The 20,875-nt window shown below is 40.6% G+C and overlaps 1 protein-coding gene across 2 annotated transcripts in view; it reads right to left on the reverse strand.

The window, feature by feature from the left end:
* The window catches only part of ELF5 (E74 like ETS transcription factor 5), a 51,982-nt gene that overhangs the window by 5,055 nt on the left and 26,052 nt on the right, over positions 1–20,875 (reverse strand). The window contains exons 3-6 of one of the 2 annotated variants that reach the window (XM_074230459.1): positions 17,129–17,362; positions 14,179–14,229; positions 10,093–10,182; positions 386–454 (exon numbers count right to left, since the gene is read on the reverse strand). In XM_074230459.1, coding sequence (XP_074086560.1) covers positions 386–454; positions 10,093–10,182; positions 14,179–14,229; positions 17,129–17,362 — 444 coding nt within the window. The remainder of the gene's footprint in view (positions 1–385; positions 455–10,092; positions 10,183–14,178; positions 14,230–17,128; positions 17,363–20,875) is intronic. The other variant, XM_074230460.1, reaches the window with a different exon arrangement.

The following is a 20,875-nucleotide window of genomic DNA, read 5'->3' on the forward strand; positions in this document are numbered from 1 at the left end:
GTGCAAATGACAGGCAAGCTAACCTGGACACCTTGAGGGCATGGACAAGGCAAACCATGCCCAAACTTGCCTACTCCTTCCTGATTCTCAATCCAGGTCTCTTCCTATGTTTTCACCAACCAAGTTAAGCCCAAACCTCTAGGGTCATCTTGTCCAACCTATCTAGTTCATTGAGTCTATGCCTGAAGCTTTGATGATGGGGGAACTTGCTATCTCTCAAGGATGTCCTGGCTTTCCTGGTAACAAGACTTTTCCTTATAAGAGGTTTAACAAAAATCATAGACATATGAATTTCTGTGAGGCTAGAGAGTAATGTCAAGTATATTTGAGGATATTTGCCTTCCTTATGGAGTTTCATTCCAGGGGAATTCCTAATGATACTTACTTGATCTGCCATGGTTATGGCTCTCTTGATTTTTTATACTTCCTACTTTCAGACACGATGAGTCAGCAGCTGAAACAAAAGCCAAGAGAAACACTAGTTAGGAAACACTAGTGAAAGGACCCATAGGTCATTATGGTCACTCTTTCCTTATCTAAACTAGATTACAGATCGAGGAAAAGAGTGAAGCCCTGTCCAGGCCTGCTCAAGCCACTGTTGCAATGACTCTTGTTGAAAGAGGTTGGGACTGAGAACCAAGGGTTGAAGGAGAAGAAGAAAGGATGAAAGAAGAGCATATTGGAGTAGGTCTGTTTCTGTTTCTTACAGGTTTGAAGCAGAACTCTTGTAAATTTTTTCTAGTAGGACCCTGGAGAATTTCTGAGACCTGGTAAAACATTTTCTAAACTTTAGTGCTGGTCCTTCATTGGACCGAATATTTTGCTAGGTTCTATGAGGTGGGAATATGGGCGGAACTGCAAAGAAGACACAATCCTTTGCCCTTGAGAAGTTTACATTCTTTGAGGAGGTCTGACATAAAAGCATAAAAAATTTAATAATTCTTTGAACAACAACAGTAGAATGGGTCTCAAGATAATGAGCCATCCTCAATTCCTCACTATCTCTCACCCCACTTATCTAATCTACAGTCAAGGTCTATTGATTTTACCCTTGCAACAGCTCGCCAACACACCCCCTTCTCTCCTCCAACATTATCACCACTCTTATCACCTCAAAACTAGATTACTGCAATAGTCCTTGCCTCAGGTCCCTCCCCATCCATCCTCCAATCAGTATCTAAAGTGATTTTCCTAAAGTGTAACTTTGACCATGTCACCCCCTTTCTTAATACCTCTAGTAGCTCCCTATTGCCTCTAGGGTCGAATACAAAATCAATTGTTTGGCATTCAAAGGCGCTTTATAACCCAGCCAGTCTTCTTGCACCTTGTTCCCCAACATGTATTTTTCAATTCAGTGGCACTGGCCTCCTGGTTATTTCTTCAAAATGATGTTCTATATTTCAATCTCTGGGCATAGTCTCCGACCAAACCCATCTTCCCTGCTTCATCTACTTCTATCTTTTCTATCTTCTTTCAATGCCCCACTAAAATTGTACCTTCAATAGGAAGCCTCTTGATTCTAGTGCCTTCCTCTTCATTATTTCATGTTTCCCCCCTGTATGTAGCTTGTTTGTACATATTTGTCTCCAATTCCCCTCACCCCTTAGATTCCCTAGAAGAGAGGGACTTTTTTTCCCCTTTCTTTCCACAAGTGCCTGCCAATAGGAGGCAATTAATAAATGTTTATTGATCAATTGACAGATTCATTACCAAATGAATGATAAAGAAAAGAGGAGCGAGAGCCTGAATATAGATGGGGGATAGAGACAGGACCTACTATATTCCTGTTATGGGAAATTCCAAGTGGGAAAGCACTATTTATCAATACAGACATGTGTAGAAAGAGAAGCGGAGGGTCCATTTTACGAGTATTATTTGATCCTCATAACAGTTCTGGGAAGTAGGTGCTGCTGTTGTATCCATTTCACAGTTGAGGAGACTGGAGCAAACAATGGTTCAGTCACCTGCTCCAGATCATATAGCTTAGAGTCTGAGACTGGATTTGAACTCAGATCTTCCTGACTCTAGAATGTTCTATTCATTAAGTGATTTCCCCCCTTAATCACAAAGTTACTGAACCCAGATCTTTTTGGCTTCAAGGCTGGCTTTCTGACCATTCAAGGTTCCATAATGTCCCCAACCATGAATTTTCTAGAAGCTCTGCTCAAGTTTTTGAGTTCAAGCTTGTTCTCTTTCCGCCTTGGAGGATAGTGCTGGAAGCAGACAGTAGTGGGTGGGAAGACAGATAGGAGGTCATGGGGAGTTAAGGAATCCCCTATAATACTGTTTCAGTCATTGAAGGACATCTGGTTCTCACTCCAATGACAGAGATCCCAACCTTTCTATGCTTAAGAGATTGATGGTCATTAAGAATTATGGAGGGTAATAAAGTCCTTAAATGGATATATAAGCTCATATATATAATATATATAATATATAAAAATAATAAAAAGAAATATTTGTATAAAAGATAGATTGGTTGGAAGGAAAGAGTAAGCAATGACTGATGGGCATTCAGATGTATGAGTGTGTGTATTTATATTATTAAAATATGATCATCATTATTGTTATGATTTCAAGAGAAAGCAGGTCAGAGCCTTTTGATTATCATTTCTTCCCCCCCACCCTCATTCTACAGATGAGGAAACTGAGATCATCTGCAATAACCTCTAATTTATTCTGTATATAGCTTACCTGTACATAATAATTTGCCCACTATCTCCCCCATTAGAACATAAGCTCCTTGAGGAAAGGGACTATTTCATTCTTTCTTCATACTCTCAATCCCTTAGTAAAATAGTAAGATGACTGTATATCATCTAGAGCAAATTTCTTGCCTCCTCAAAACAAGGAAGAAGAGAAGGAAGGTGAAAATTTAGAATTCAAAATTTCTAAAAAATATATTTAAAATTGTTTTGCATATAATTTAGAAAAAAATATAAAATTCAATAGCACATATAGTAAGTATTTAATATGTGTTTGTTGACTGTCAGACCCAGGAAGGTTGGATGACATGCTGAGGGTCATAAGAGGCAGGACACATTGGGGATTGGATACCTTTTCTACTGTACAAAAGTGCTCCCTGACATGGCCCACTAGGTGAGTCAGTGGAAAGGGGCTGTAATCTAGACTGCTGCAGGCTTTTCTTACAGTAGAAAGTATTAGAAGGAGAAAAAGGAGTCATCACCTGCTATGAGCAGTGCATCCACACCCAGAGAAGAAACTATGAAGTCTGAATGCAGAGCAAAGCTCATTATTTTCATTTTTTTAAGGTTTTTTGCAGGGCAAATGGGGTTAAGTGGACAAGGCCACACAGCTAGGTAATTATTAAGTGTCTGAGTCCAGATTTGAACTCAGGTCCTCCTGACTCCAGGGCTGGTGCTCTATCCACTGCGCTACCTAGCCACCCCAATTTTCATTTTTTAATTTCTTTTCGGTTTTTTCTTTCTTTCTCATGGTTTTCCCCCTTAGTTCTAATTCCTCTTTCACAATATGACTAATATGGAAAGAAACATGATTGTATATGTGCAACTTTTACCAGTTTGTTCACCACTATAGGAAGAAGTGTGTGTGTGTGGGTGGGGGGCAGAATGGTAGAAAAATGTGGAATGCATAAACTGGCAAATGGATGACTGTTGAAAACAACTAACTGCAGGGCGGCTAGGTGGCCCAGTGGATAGAGCACCAGCCCTGGAGTCAGGAGCACCTGAGTTCAAATCTGGCCTCAGACACTTAATAATTACCTAGCCGTGTGACCTTGGGCAAGCCACTGAACCCCATTGCCTTGCAAAGACCTAAAAACAAAAAAGCAAAAAAACCCAAAACAAAACAGAACACAACTTGCATGCAATTGGAAAAAAATAATATAGGGAAAAAGAAAGAAAGGGATCATCAGATAAAATTATCAAGGAAATAAAGTGTAGAAAGAGAAGTGGAGGGTCCAGGTCAGAAATCTGGTTACATGGGTTTAGGTGAAAGCAGGTGAGGACACAGAGGGAAAGTGCCCCACGGCTGGCAGTCCTCAGATCCAAAGTCCTGCCCCTTTGCCCCATCAAAACTCACACCTCACCAAGCCAGCGTGCCTGAACTGCGTGGCTGACCTATTTGCTGTTTGATCTTTTCATAAGCGAGAAAAACAATTCAACCATAAAGATAAACAAAGGTGAATGATTAATCTGTGGACAGACAGTAGGTTGGGCTGAATTGCCATAAGGAAGACAAGTTTTTAAAAACCTCAAATAGCTCCATTATTTTCTCAAAAATAAATATATATATACATATTTACCATACATATATACACACATGTGTATATACATACATGTATGCTTATAAAATACATAAATGAGGTAATATGATGTGATGTTTGTCCTTTGTTCTTTTTAATTTTTTTTAGGCTTTTATTTGCAAGGCAATGGGGTTCAGTGGCTTGCCCAAGGCCACACGGCTAGGTAATTATTAAGTGTCTAAGACCGGATTTGAACCCACGTCCTCCTGACTCCAGGGCCGGTGCTTTATCCGCTGTGCCACCTAGCCGCCCATGTCCTTTGTTCTTGAAGGAGACCATGACACCAGAAAGCACCAGATTGGATTTGAGTTCGGGGGTTGGGGCTGTGCTGTCACCAGTCTCACTTTCTCTTCCAGAGCCCTCTGGGCCCAGTGGCCAGACATGAATCAGAATGACCGGAGATTCTGGATGAGGCTTGGATGCTAGGCAGTCAAGGTTAAGTGACTTGCCCAAGGTCAAAGAGCTAGTAAGTGACTGAGGTCAAGTTTGAACTCAGGTCTTCCTGTCTTCAGGGACAGTGCTCTACCCACTATTCAATACCTACTATGTGCTTTTCAATGATTTGATATTCACAGAAACTCTGGGAGGTAGATGTTATTATGATTTTCATTTCAGTTGAGGAAACTGAGGCAAAGACAGTTTAAGCAACTTGCCCAGGATCATACAACTGGGATATATCTGCATCCACGTTTGAAATTAGCCTTCCTGATTCCAGACTCAGCACTTTATCCACTGTGCCACCTGGACACTCTGTGTTTGTATGGATTTATATGCAAACATATATCTGTTATTGTTGAGTCGTTTTTCAGTCATTTTTTGACTTTCTGTGACCCCATTTGGGATTTTCTTGGCAAAGGTCCTAGAGTGGTTTGTCATTTTCTCCTCCAGCTCATTTTACAGATGAGAAAGTTGGGGCAAACAGAATGAAGTGACTTTTCCAGGGTCGTGCAGCTCGTGCAGCTCATGCAGAGGTTGGATTTGAACTCGGGAAGAACCAGGTCCAGCACTCTATGGAATGCACTACCTGTGCATGTGTATATTATGTGTGTACGCGCTCATACACACAACGCATGCCAAAGTCATGGACCTAACTACAGCAACAGTTATTTTCATTACTGCAAAGTCCTTGCCTATAGTATTTTTAAGTTGCTAAAATGCTTTCTTCCTAACAGCTCCATGAGGGAGGTAATGCTAAAAGGGAGCATTTGTATAGCCCTTTAAGATATGTAAAGTATTCCACATATACTATCTTGTCCTACACCTTACAAAACTCAGAAGGTTTTATCATGATCCCTAATTTTTTATCCTGTGTGATCTAGTTTTCAAGTTATCTCTTCCATTAGATTGAAAACTCCTTGAGGGCAAGGCCATCCGTGTGTATACATATGTATATATGCACTCATGGACTATTGATTAGTTTCGAAATGAGGGCATCAAGGCAAAGATGTTAAATGATTTTATAATGTCCCCTAGCTAGTAGGCTTATTTTGAGGCATCCCAAGAATTCTTATACTGGTTGTACAGAGGAGAAAACTGAGGTTTTTAGAGTTGGAGTGACTTGTTTAAATTCTCACAATTAATTAAGTGTTGGAGTGGAGAACGGAACCCAGTCCAACCTCCTTTCTTTCCTTTAGATCATAATGGCTCCATCACCTGGGCCAAAGTTTTCCTGTTGTGGTCTTAGCTTAAGTTAATCTTCTATGAATTCTACTACAAATTGAGGGGAAAGCATGGGGTCCATTTGGAATCACCATCTTACTTGGTGTTAGATATCTGCATTAGCTGGAGACTGTTTTAAGACAGCCATGGTGACCTGAATACAATACAATACAAATATTTGGCACATTGGTGCTTCGTAAATGCTCATTGATTGATCTTGTGCTGAGTCTTCTCCAGCTGCCCCTTTACCACCCATCCCTGCCACCTCAGATCAATCTAGAGAATAGTCTAAACACATCATGTTCCATCCTGTGGTATGATGGGTTCTCCTATTTGGAAAGGCTCTCAGAGGTCATCTAGTACAACCCATGGCTGGACGGGGCTCCTCGTAACATTTCAATAATTGGACATCCAGTCCCTGCTCAATGACTTCCAGGGATCGATACTCCATTATCAGTCCATTCCACTTTGGACAGCTCCAATGGTGAGCAAATTTTTCTTTCTTAGAGCCAACTTCAACCTCTCTGCAACTCCAAACAGAACAAATCAATCCTCTCTTCCATAGGCTGGTATTCCCAATATAAGAAAAATAGATATTATTTTTTCTTTTAATCTTCCATTCTCTAGGCTAAAAATACCCAAATGCTTCAACCAATCCAAAGTCTCTGGCCTCTCCTGAACATGATCCACTTTTATCGATAGCCTCCCCCCTAAATTTTACTGCTGAGAATTAAGCACAATGCTTCAGAAGTAGTTAGACCAATGTAAACACAATCACATGATCACCTCCCTCATTCTGGACCCGCTTTCCTCTCTTGATGCAAGTCAATATCTAGTTTGCCCTTTTGGTATCATGGCACACTGTTCACTCATGTTGAGGTTGAAGCCCACTAATACTCCAAATATTTGTTTTCTGAGCTGATGTCTAGCTTTGCCTCTCCTGCCTCCATCCCCCTTCTGCTCAAGCAATACTTCAATTGGAATCCATTGGTGAAGCTGTAACCAGAATATGGAGGTTATGTGGTCAGAGATGTGTGTGAGAGAGAGAGAAGGAGACAGAGACAGAGAGAGAGAGAGAGAGAGAGAGAGAGAGAGAGAGAGAGAGAGAGAGAGAGAGAGAGAGAGAGAGAGAGGGAGAGAGGGAGAGAGGGAGGGAGAGGGAGAGGGAGAGGGAGAGGGAGAGGGAGAGGGAGAGGGAGAGGGAGAGGGAGAGGGAGAGGGAGAGGGAGAGGGAGATGGGGATAGGGGTTCATACAGAGCTGGTGAGAAATTTCCCCTACAATATGCCTAGCTCTCTAAGGAATAAATAGATGTTTAAGATGTTGCCATAGGTTCTAGAACAAGTTTGTTGAGCATAGCCTTATGCTGTGCTCAAAGTCCCCTGCAATAGGAAGGAGAAGGGTCAGTTCTTTTATTACCAAACAGCCAGTCCTGCTTAGCTGACCACCTGATGATAGACATGAGTCTTCAGGAATTACCTGGTTGTCATCTCATGGCTCCACTCTTCACTAACATCCCCTTGTCTTCCATTTTTTTTCCTTTTTGTCCTTGATTTCCAAGTTTTAATGAGCAATAGACAAGCCTCTGTGGGGGGACCCCAGATCCTATCCTATAGGTTGATCCCTCAGACCCTTCTCTGAGGTCTTCTTGGTCTTAAAGCAAACTCCTGCAGGGCCTGTTTAAGGTGATCTCAAGTATTTTGAGTGTTCTGCATTCAATGACAATGAAGGTGGGTTTGCTACAGAACACAGAGATTCAGCTGTGGAGGGCTAGGGGAGGCTGCCACTGATACTGATCCAATCTCTGCCCTACACTTTGTCTCCTGGCTTTCTAAGACGACTAAGACTGTTTGAAGTTGGGGAGCCACAAGCTACCAACTAGGGAACAGCAGTGTTGGGGGATCTAAAGAGAGTTCGGGAAAACCTCACACTAGGAAGCATCGCTCATCTATAGGTCAGTCTTAAAGGTTCTGACCCAACTCATCCTGGGCATGATCAAGACCCACAGTGCTGAAAGCTGAATTTGAATGCATGACATTGGCACCATATACACACGGATAACACACTCCAATACCCATTGGATGTCCCATTAGCTGTGTCAAATGCAATAATGCAACTCTGCTAGCAATAAAACTTGCTCCAGGCTTATTCATCAGGCTTATTTAATTCAATTCAGTTTAACTTAACAAGGTTATTAAGTGCCTACCATATGGCAGGCTATTAGTGTAGGAAGAGCTGACCAGTCATGGGAAATAGTAGCCGAAAATTTTCACTCTATTGGTAAATAATCCTCGAGCACCCTCTGTAGTCCCATAGATCTTTCTTGATTCTTTCAGGACTAAAGCCTCCCTATGAAATTATTGCATGTGGGATATAGAGTAGTTACCTGCCGTGGTCATTGTGATTTTTGTAAAGCATTTAGCCAGGATCTGGTATTGTTGTTGGTCAGTCGTGTCTGACTCTTCATGATTCTAGATGGGGTTTTCTTGGTGAAACTACTGAACTGGTTCACCATATCCTCTAATGGATTAAGATGAATATAAGTTAAGTGACTCGGCCAAGGTCACACAGTTAATGGTGTCTGAGGTTGAATTTTAATTCAGGTCATCTTGACTCTAGACCCAGCTCTATCCGCTGTGCCACCTAGCTGCCTCCAAATATAAATGCTATTGATATTTACTTTTATATCCATGCTATTCCTTCCATAGAATGTAAACTCCTTGAGGTCAAGAACATTTTTGTCTTTGTACTCCAAGCACCTGCTCAAAGCCTATCCATGACAGGAGTGAGAACTTAATAAATGTGTGGTACTTGATGATGGCCCTCTGTTTTGCCTCCTTGCTGCTCACCTTGGTGTGTTCATATTGGATCTGTTGGAGGAGAATGGAACCTCCTTGAGGGGGCTTTTAATTTTGTATCCTTAGTCACTAGTACAGGATTTTTCCTTTCAAGGATTTAATAAATGTTTATTGAATTCAAAGATGGCATTTCTAAATCAGGAATGATCTTAAAGACAGGTCATGGTTTGGGGGATGTCTGGAAGCCACAAATAACCATGCAGAAAGCAATTATATTGGGGCCCTAATACATGATTGAGAAATAATGCCCAGGACGTTGGAATAGAGGTAGATTGGGTCTGCTAAACTTGGAATCTAGGAGACCTGAGTTCAAAATCGACTTCAGTCATTTACTCTCTGTATGACCCTGGGCAAGTCACATCCTCTTTGCCTCAGTTTCCTCATCTGTAAATTTGGGATAATAACCTCACTTGCAGTGAGGATCAAATGAAAGATAAATGTAATATATTTTGCAAACTTCAATAAATTCTATTATCATTATTCTTGTGGGTATATAGAGATGAGAACCAATCATTCTCTCCTCGGAGATCCTTTCATGCTTTGAACCAAAGTTTTGACCCTCTTCATGTCCTACCTGGTCCCATTCTCACTTATTTACATTTCTTATCTTGTCCAGAACCAAGTCTCCCCCCTTCCCTAAACACATGTTGCTTTCACTCCAGCCAGAGTTCTTTGCCCCAAGTTTACCTAATCTTGTCACTCCCTGGTCCTCCACACTCCATGCTGCCTATGCATTTCCCTCCTCCTTTACCAGGTCCTCTTTATATGTTGTCTTACTCATTTAGAATAGAATCTCCTTGAGGGTACTTGGTTACAAGTTTACTTCTATTTGTGTCCTTATCCTTAGCACTTTTTTTCCTATTTTTAATATATAATAAAATGTCTAATTAATTCTCTCTCTCATTTATACCTATCTATTCAACTATCTCCTCATACCTCTCTCTCATCTATGTCTATCAATCATTTATCTATCACTTCAGCTACATGATCCATCATGCAGCTATGTAATCTCCCCTATTAGTTGCCATCTGTATGAGAACCAAAACTTTGTTTCCCATTTGTGGTCTTTCTCTCTCCTTGATCCCTACAGTCCAATGTCTTACTCAGAAGAATGAACAGAAAGATGATTAAAGGGAAGGAGGAAGGGAAAGAGTGATGATGAGGAAGCACAATATAGTGATAAGAGTAAGGCCATCTCACAGAACTGGGCATCATGGGCTCAGGCACTGGGTGGGTTCTAGCACCCAGTTGGCCAGTCACTGGCTACTTCAGTTTGAGTAAAATACATTACCTCTCTGTACTTCAGTCTCTTCATCTGTAAAGTAAGGAGCTTGGACTAGGTGATCTCTAAGGTCCCTTGCAGTTCTAACATTCTGCGAGTCTGTGGGGACATGCAAACATTGACCTTGATATGTGGCACCTAGGGATATCAATAGCATATACTTTCAGAGTACTAGTTACCAGCTCACTTTTTGAGGAAGATGGGCAAGTGAGGAAACTGAGACCTTCACCAAGGAGAAGCTCAAGCTTCTCAGGGGGGTTGAGAGTAAAGCTTCATTCTTCACATCCAGAATCCCAAGGCTCTGACCATGACTGACCGGGCTCTCAAGACCAAGGCAGGTCTAGAAGCCCAGACCCTGCAGAGAGGAATTGGCTGGAGCTCTGCTAACTCCCAAACTTCCTGGGCTCAGCTTAAGGATGGTCTTCCTAAAGAGGCCTCCTTTTATCTTCTTCACTTTGTATTTATACTTATTTGTCAAAACATCCTACCATCCCCCTTTCCCTCCTCAGGAGAATTTAAGTTTCCTGAGGGCAGAGACTGTTTTGCTTTTATATTTATTTCTTTAGTCTAAAAGACTGGATTTAAAATAAAACCTCCTACATATTTTGTGATCTGTGATTTCATCAGCATAGGGAATATCCCTGCAAGGAAAATCCCTCTCATGATGCAACTCTTTGCATCATGATTCTACAGGCACAAAGTAAATGACTTGCCTAGGGTCCCACAGCCAGTCTGTGCCAGAGGTAGGACTGGAGTCCCATTGACTATGAGCTCATTCCTTTCCCCTCCCCCTTTTTTGGATGGGGAGATTCCTAGCATGAGGCATGTAGTAAATATTTAATAAATACTAGTCTATGCTTCCTAAATGCTGGATTGATTTATCAATCAGTATTTTTTCATCACCTAAATGCTAAGCACCATGTTGTTGATGGAGCAATGTGGTCTTGCATATGGATGACAGAATTAAGGTGGGAATCCAGGGCTAACCCAGTTTTCGGGTTCCCCCTATTTCTGCTTCATTACAAAGTTCTCAATTCAGCCTTGTGTGCAGAGAGGAGGCTTACCTCCTGACCGAAGCTTATGGTATGGGGAATTTTGGGAGGACATGGAGTCACTTTTGCATGTATATATAGGAGGCAGCTCTTTTAGAAATCATTTGGGAGATGCAATTCCAGGGTTTTTTTGGTTCTGTGTTAGATCTGAAGATAGTAAAATCTCATTTAACCAGAACTTGGTGGCAGTATATAGAAACTTCAGCTAATATTTTAAAAAACCCAACATTTTATTAATGGAATCCACTTATAGGATGAAGAGACAAATCATAAGAATTAGCATTTCCTTCTCCTCCTCCTTCTCTTCTTCCTCCTCCTCCCCACACTTCTTCTTCTCCTCTTTGTCAACATGGAGCCAAGGTATATTGATAATAGGTGTATTGGTAATAGATGTATTGGTATGTATTGGTAGTAGATGTTTCCTTGAGTTTCAATGCATTGTTGATCTTGTCCATGTTTGATTCTTATTCAAAGGAATTTCCTACACTGGTGAAATCACAAGACTGGCCAAAAAAAGAGAGAAGTTACTTCTTATACTATAACTTCTGCTCCTGATTTCTCATCTTTAACTGATGCCAGATCATGACAGAGGGATCTCGAAAGCTACTCCAGCAGAGCTCAAACTCCAGCAGGTCCTGCCAAGGTGGAAAGACTTTGAGTCTACCTGTCACTTGAGACCAGCTAAACTAAGAGAAGGAAGCTGACTGCTGGAGGGTTGACCTTTACATTACATTTTTTTGAAGGGCACACCCTACTCTCTTCTTCCTTCCCTCCCTCTTTCTTCCTTTCCTTCCTTCCTTCCTTCCTTCCTTCCTTCCTTCCTTCCTTCCTTCCTTCCTTCCTTCCTTCCTTCCCTCTTATCCCATCTATTTAGGTATGGAGGAAGTTGCATCGGAGGAGTTTGTATAACTGCAAAAATGGTCATTTATGTTCACTGAGGTATCAGGTCATAGTAGAAAGAACAGTGACCTTGAATTCCAAAGACCTAGGTTCAAGACTTATATCACTTACTACTATGTAGCTTAGGACATGTCCCTTTATTTCTAGGACCTTCAGTTTCCTAATCAATAAAATAGGATTTAACAATACTTTCTTCCTCACATCATTGTTCTGAGGAAAGTGCTTTGTTTACCCTAAAGTATTATACAAATGTGAGTTATTATAGAATTATAGAATCTCTGAGTTGAGTGGATCCTCATGGACCTCCTTGTCCAAACCGATTCAGAGTAAGAATTCATTCTGGCCTCTCTGGGAATGAAGACCTTCAGGAAGGGCAAACGCACTCCCTTCCGAGTAAGTCTGCCCATTACACTTTAGGAAAGCTCTAATTGTTAGGAATTGTCCTCTTATATTGTCGAAATTTGTAACTTTTACTCATTGTCTGCTCCCTGGGGGTAAGCTTAACAAGTCTAATTCATCTTTCATATGATATCCTTTAAAGTATTTGCAGACAGCTCTCCCATCATGCTCTGGGAGTTTTCTCTGAGTTAAATATCCCCATTTCCTTCTACACATCCTGCGATGGCATGAATCCATGGCTCTCCATCATACTGGTTGCCTTCTAGCTTAATGATCTCTAATTTGCCAATCTCCTTCTTGACATCTGATATTTGAAATTGAACTAGTCTAGGCACAGTCTAATAAGAATGATGCCCTTCCCCAAAAAACATACTGCACTTTTCTTAATGCTTCCTTAACACTGCATCAGCTTTCTTGGGTGCTTATTTTAGTGTTGTTGCTATTAGTGGTATCTTTGAAGGGCTATTTGGATTGAGTGCTGTAAATTTCAAAATGGGCTGAGGGAAAATAGGCACATTGATGCACGGCTGGTACAGCTGGGAATTGGTCCAACCATTTTGGAAGGCAATTTAGAATAACACTCTAAACGTTATTAAACCATTTATCTTTTGACTTAGCTTTAGCATGGAACCTAGATCCTAAAGAGATCAAAGAAAGTGGAAAAAGAATATTCATGTATAAACTCTATTCATAGTAGTCCCCAAATCAAAAAGGTTTCCTTCTATTGGGAATAGCTAAATTAATTGTTTTGTAAAATGTAATATATTTCTGGGTCATAAGATATAATGAAATGGACAATTTTAGAGGAGACTGGGACTACCTCTGTGAACTTAGGAAGAGTGAAGAGAACAGAACCAGGAGAACAATTCAAACAATGACAACAGCATCATAAAGAAAAACAATTTTGAAATTCTTAAGGATTCTGATCAATGCAAGGACAAGACAAAATTGCAGAAGACTGAGGATGAAACACCACTCATCTCCTGCCTGAGAAATGATAAACTTAAAATACAGAGAGAGAGAGAGAGAGAGAGAGAGAGAGAGAGAGAGGAGAGAGAGAGAGAGAGAGAAAGGTATATTTTTGGACAAGGTCAATGTGAGAATTTATTTTTCTGAACTATATACAAGTTTATAATAAGAAATTTTCCCTTTCTTTCTCCTTTCCTCCTTCCTCCCTCTCTCCCTACTTCCTTCCTTCCTTTTTCTCTTTCTCTCTTTCCTTCCTTTCTACTTCCTTTCTTCCATCCTTCTTTCCTATTATCCCAGACACTTAAAAGTTGGAGGTCATCTAATTTAATGCTTTCCTGGATATATCCAGCATACCCTCTTTAACAACTGCCCCAAATGGTCTTTCATTGTCTTAACTGACATTTTTTAAGAGAGATTTTTTTCCTCTCTCTCCAACCCTAAGGTAGCCCATTCTATTTTAGGGTAATCTCTATTTCCTAGGTAGCATTTAGAACATGGGTTCTGAAATTTTGAATGACCTTTGGGCATTATAATATAGTAAATTAAGCAGACCAATTTACTAAGATAGAGAAGTAAACTTGGGCATTTTATTTTAGATTTTCAGCAAGTAAGGTTGAAAAAACAAAAGGGAATTTCTGTTTACCAGAGAATGAACTTTCTCTTCCTCCTCCTCACCTCATGCCCACATATATATATATATATATATATATATATATATATATATATATATATATGTATATATGTATTACAACCCACTTAGAACATGTTTACTTACAGTCTTTGATTGAGGTCTTGGTTTCATCAACATCATTAAAAAAGGAATAACCTAGGGAACAAAAAAAACAAACAACACAAAACCACAAGAAACAACAAACAATTCAATCTTGATTTGGCAAGGACTCTAGAGGTAGAGGAAAGAGGGAGAACAGATGGAGAATAGACATCTCCATTGATGGGACACTTTTCTATAAAGTAGAGAATGTCACTAATGGTCCTAAAGGGACCATTTTTAGACTCTCCTAGAGATGTGACAATAAGTCAAATAGCTGGGATTTTCTGGGTGGGAATGTCTTCCACCAAAACAAGTGGAAATCTCTCTATACTTGGTAGAAGAGTCTTGGAGGAGAGTTTCCTGAGACTCACAGAAATTAGTTGACTTGCTCATGGCCACTCAGCAAGTATCAGGAGGGGATTTTCTGGTTCCAGGTCCACTACACTATTCACCATGCTCTACTGCCTCTCTAGATAGGTGACAAGGTACTCACTTTCAAAGACTACTGAAAAAGATTCCCTAAACTATGGCTACAGAACAGTCTAAGTACAGTCTCAGCATGAGGTACTGGTGCTTGGGAATGTTGGTTCACTTAATTTGGGTTGAATAGATTGAATAGACTGAAAGCTAGACCTGTATCAACCATTAATTATCTTTGGGTCACTTCTGTTAGCTGTCTCTCAGTTTACCCAGTTATAAATTATTCCTAAGTTTCCTTATATTTTTAAAGTCACTTTAAACACTCATGTGTAAAAAGGAGGTGATCATTCCCACCCTACCTGCCTCACAGGGTGATTTAGGGAAGGACCATGGAAATAACCAAGTATTATATAAATATGAATTATTACACAGAGGAAAGAATGCTGAATATGGGGTCAGGATGTCTAGATTTGGTTCTAATCCCTGCTCCTTACTGCTTATGTGACCTTGGGAAATTTCACTTCCTCTCTCTATGACTCAGTTCTTCATCTGTAAAAATGAAGCGGTTCAGTTAGATGACCAAGCTTGTCCTGTGATCATCATTTTTTTTAGCTTTAAGGTTTTTTTTTTTTGCAAGGCAATAGGGTAAAGTGGCTTGCCCAAGGCCACACAGCTAGGTAATTATTAAGTATCTGAGGTCAGATTTGAACTCAGATATTCCTGACTCCAGGGCTGGTGCTCTATCCACTGTGCCACCCAGCTGCCCCCACTGTGATCATCATTAACCCCAATGACCGGGAGCCAGAAAGACTTGGGGTCAATCCCCATCTCATAGACTCTACTGACCATATGAACACCCAGCAAATCAGTTAATGTCAAAAAAACCTGGTTTCCTTATCTCCATAATATTCAAGGTTCCTTTTATCACCAAATCTATAATCATCTAAGGGCTTAGTGCAGTCTCTGGTGCGTAGCAAGTAGATGCTTAATAGATGTTTATTGATGGATTAAATTAAAAACCATTCATTCCCCAAGAGTTATTGGTGTAGCTGTTGAGTACATTTAGTCATGCTTTTGGCGCCATCTTCTGGCAGTTTGGCATTTGAAACCATTGGGAGGAAACTACAAAGAAATCTCAATCAACTATACAATACTTGAGTGTAAGAACAGGGTCCTGTTTATTGAAGGCTTTGGTTAATGGAGCCATTTCGTTCTGGCTCTGTGGCTGCAAATTTTTATCAACTATCCACTGTGTAGAGCCAAATCTTTCTTTGATAACTGGCAATCTCAAGGCCTCCAGTTATTATGTTAACCATGAATTCTCATTGTTCAGTCCCATTATTAAAAAAAATGAAGATAATGATCAGGCTGCATCTGGTCTGAGTCCAGGAAATCCCCTGGAAGCATGCTTTCCTTTCATGCTAAATTTGAAAAAATATTCTAATTTTCTTGTGATTTGCCTGCTGGAGCACTGTCAAAAGATTTCTGCGATTTGAGTTTTTTCTGTACGGACTAGAATTACAAGAGGCCATTTAATCCATTCCCCTGCTTCTAGCTAGGGATAGAATGCAACTCAAGACTCAGGATGACAGGATAATAATAACATTAATTAATAGCATTTATATAATGCTTTAAGTTATGCAAATCATTTTACAATGATCTCATTTTCTCTTCACAGCAATCCTGGAAAGTTTGTACTATTGTTAATCTGGATTTTCCAGATGGGGAAATTGAGCCATACTGAGCTTTAAGGTTTTGCCCAAAGTCAAACAGCGAATAAGTGTCTGAGACCAGTTTTGAGTTCTTCTACCACCTAGCTCCCTCTAAAATTACTTAGCTTAGGGTTAGGGTTGATCTGAAGTCAAGATCCTGAATTGAAATCCTGCCTCAAAAACCAACTAGTTTTGTGACCCTGAGTAACCCCTCTCAGGCTCAGTTTCCTCATCTGTAAAATGGGATCAATAATAGCATCTACCTCCCAGGATTATGGTGAGGATCAAATTAGTTAATATTTAGAAAGTGCTCTGCAAACTTTGAAGTGTGACATAAATGATAAAAATATAAATAATTGTGTGATTCAAATATAAATAATTTTTACTTTTAATCAAAGAACCATGGACCTTCATCCAAAATGACATCACAATATCAAGGTATGTCTGACTCTGGCTGATCAAACCATTACAAGCTTGAAAGCTCAACCACAGATGACTGGGAAGGAATATTATTATTATTATTATTATTATTATTATTATTATTGTTATAGGTTTTTCAAGGCAATGGGTTAAGTGACTTGCCCAAGGTCACACAGCCAGGTAATTATTAAATGTCTCAAGCTGGAGTTGAACTCAAGTCCTCCTGACTCCAGAGCTGGTGCTCTAAGGAATATTATTATTAACCAAAGGATCATGGTCTTAGAGGTCATCAAGCCCAATCCCTTCATTTTATAAACAAAGAAACTGAGGCCAAGAGACTTTAATAACTTGCCCAAGATCACACCACTAGTCACTTGTAGCCTCACACCCTAAGCACTGACCTTGCGTTCGAATGTTCTGGAGAATGAAGTATAGGTATTCCCCACAGATCCCGGCTGCATCCACAAACTCCTCTTGGGTCATGCTACACAACTGAAGTCCACTTATGTTGAAATGACAGAAAGAAATGGAATTGGTGTCCAACTTGTACTGGTCACAGCAGAACTGGAGCCATTCCCAGACGTGGCGCTTCGTCCAGTACTCTGGGGGGACGGATGTCCAATAGGAGTCACAGGCTAAAAGACAGAAAAGGGAGAGGGGATTACTGAGAGGTTCAGAGAACAGTTCTTCCTGAAGGTCACTTGAAAAGGGCTATTTTCTTCCAGCTTGTTTCAGTAGCGGCATCAGCTAAAAGTCCCAATTCCCTCTTACCATTCCTACCTCCTGCCTTTCTCTACCTCTTATTATAATATTTAAACAGCTGGGGTCAAAACAACCCTTTAAAGAAAGACAGAAAACAAGGAATGGGCCTCAGGATTCTGAGTCCATGGCAAGATTCCATTTTCATACCATCCAGTATGAAACCAAAGTCCAAATGGGAAATCATCATCATATCAAAGAAAAGCTTCCTAAGGATAGTATCCTGGGAAAAACTGTAACCAATATTTTTTCACACCTCAAAACATTTTTTTCACTTTATAAAATGTGCCCTATAGAGCCAAGAAGCAAGATAAAATCCTTCAAATCAACTGTTTAAGGATAAATTCAGTTAAGCCAGATAAAAGAGGGATGGGCAAAGGCTCTGGGACATAGTAAGCTCTTTCTCCCTGAGCTCACCTGGAGCAAAGAAGCATCTGTCATCTGGTAACTTCCTATCTTATTCATTACTCTGCCTAACTAGGGACCAGGCTCCCTAGTTACTGCTCTTAAGATTCCTTCTCTACATTTCAGTGCCTTGGATGAATACACAGATTACCTAGCCCTAGTTATAACTCTGGTCCTCAGAATGGGAGTGAAATCAGGGGAACCACTTTGTGGGTGTTGGAGTCCTTCCATGGACTCAGAATTCTGAGGCCCATCCCTAGTGTAAAGTACAGAGTGATTACTTTAGGGGGGAAAAAAGAAAGAAAAGGGGTACTTTATTTTGCTTTAGCTGTTCTCAGGGTCTATTTTGGGAGATTACCTAATTTTTGCAAGTTCTTCTCCAGCTTTTTTTTTTTTTTTGCCAATTTAAGCCTTCCCTTACCACAGAATTTTTCCTGGATCCTAACAGACCCTATCTCACCATAGCAGAAGTCTTAGAAAGGGGAGGTGGGAACACTGGGGGGAAATGGGTGAATAGGTCAAAAGGGGACGATTGCCTTACTTTCAAGGGACTTTTTTCTATTTGTTCCAAATCCTCTTTGTTTGGAATCCTAGGCGCTGACAGAGGTTCATTGGATTTGGGGATAGGGAGGCTGGGAGCTGCCAGGGTTTGATCAAAGGCAGAAGCCAAGCTGCCAACACACCCATAATGGCCCAGAGAAGGAGAAAGCCAGGAAAATCATCAAGGGATGGGAGGCCCAGGGCATGAAGGGGTTGCAGGAGAAAGAAGGATAGAATGCCCAGCAAATAGCTGTAGAAAGAGTCCAATGTAGGTTATTATTAAAGGCTGCTTAGAATCTATCTTTGCGATATGATTTCTCCCTCATCATATTCAATTTGGATCAATGTATCATGGAAACAATGTAAAGACTAACAGACTGCCTTCTGTGGGGTGGGGGGAGGGAAGTAAGAATAGGGGAAAAATTGTAAAACTCAAAATAAATAAAATCTTTAGATAAAAATTAAAAAAAGAATCTATCCTTGCTAATCATCAAAATCCTTAGGCTGAGCCTATCTTTTAGGGAGTATTGGTCTTGGAATCAGTAATACTCATCTTCATGTGTTCAAATCTGGCCTCAGATACTTACCATGTGATCCTGAGTGAGTCACTTGCCTCAGTTTCCTCATCTGTAAAATGAACTAGAGAAGGAAATGGCAAACCACTCCAGTCTCTTTGCCAAGAAGAGCCGAAATGAGTTCAGGGAGAGTTGAATAACAATTGCAAGTCACTACTGCCTCAGATGCCTCATGTGCAAAATGAGGAGGTTGGAGGGTTGATGGCCTCTTCCAATTCTAAATCTATGATTCCACGGGACTTCTCTCCACTCTTAGACCCTTAGTAAATGGCAAGGTCTATGTCTTTCTCCCTATTCTCTGGGTCACAGAGTATATGTTATTTCTATGACTCAAAAGATATAATGTAGATCTCATCACAAATGCACAGAATCTTAGAATGGTAGAATGAGAAAGGACTTCTGGGGTCATCTAATCCAACTGGCAAGAGGTCCTCTATGATATCCCCAAGTAGTGCTCATCCAATCTTTGCAAGAAGATACTCAATGAAGGGAACCCACTACCCCTACGGCAGCCTTTTGACTGTTATTCAGTCATGCCCAACTCTTTGTGACCCCGTATGGGATTTTCTTAACAGAGATACTGGGGTGGTTTGCCATTTCCTTCTCCAGCTCATTTTACAGGGTTAAGTGACTTGCCCAGGATCGCCCAGCTGGTAGTGTCTGAAGGCATATCTGAATTTAGGAAGATGAGTCTTCCCAACTTCATGCTGTATTCATTATGGCACCACCTGACTGCCCTTTTGGGCACCTCTAAACATTAGGAGCTTTTTCCTGATGGTAAGCCTAAATGAGTGTGACCCTTTGCTATTTCCATCCATGGTTCCTAGTTCTTCCTCCTGGTACTAAATAGAAGGAGTGACTGAATTTAAAAAAAAAGTTATTAAACTCTTATTTTGACTTAAGCTCAAACTTGGGAATACAAATAAAATGTGAAGATAATCCCTACTCTCAAGTTGCTCATGTACTAATGAGGGAGATAAAACATCTGGAAGGTTTTGGCTGCAAGGCAGAAGGGAAAGTCTCTCTTTTACTTCTGTATTCATCGATAAAATGCTATCTCTTTCTGATGTTGGATTGTTTGATGTTGCCAAGGACTTCAGCGGAGAGAACTTTTTTTTTAGGGTTTGTAGTTATGGTGGATGAGGAGGTGGGGTTGAAGCACATGTAGAAGTAATTGCTGGATCAGGTCTTTTTAGACATAGCTTTCCTAGGAATTGGTTACAGTGCTTGGGTTGGAAGCAAGACAGGGGATCTTGGAAGCATTTCTATTCCCAGAATTCTGAGTTCAGAGATCCTGGGTTATTTCCACTGGGGAGCAAGTGATCAAAATGATAATGGGACTTGCTAGTTCATTCTTAGGGTGCCTTCTTTAACTATGTTGGTTTGCCTACTCATAGGTGGCAGCTAGTGGGGGTGATCAGCTTTTTCTCTTTGTTTAGATGATGGCTTCAAGGGTTGGTAGAAGCAAAGCTAGTAGTCTGGTGGATAGGGAGTGGGCCATTGATACTTCCAGAGATCTAGAATGTATTCAATGGACACTGAGAAGGAAAACGTGGTTGAAGTGGTTTGACCTACCTGGTCCATACCACTTCCCTCCTCTTCCTCCTCCTGCCACATGACAGATATTCAAAAATTTAAACATAGACATTATATTGCTCCCCCCTTCTCCCATAGTCTTCTCTTCTCCAGAATAAAGAACCCCAGTTCTTTCAACCAATTCATGTATGGCATGAGTTCAACATCTCCCTCTAGCAATTTCTCATTTATTAATATCCTTCTCAAGTTGTGGTTCCCAGAACTAATCACAATAGCTTAGTATGGACTGCCTGGGGGGACTTGTATGCTCCTTCATATATAATTGATGGTCTT

This window comes from Macrotis lagotis, chromosome 3 (genome assembly GCF_037893015.1).
Source record: "Macrotis lagotis isolate mMagLag1 chromosome 3, bilby.v1.9.chrom.fasta, whole genome shotgun sequence".
NCBI classification, from domain to species: Eukaryota; Metazoa; Chordata; class Mammalia; order Peramelemorphia; family Peramelidae; genus Macrotis; species Macrotis lagotis.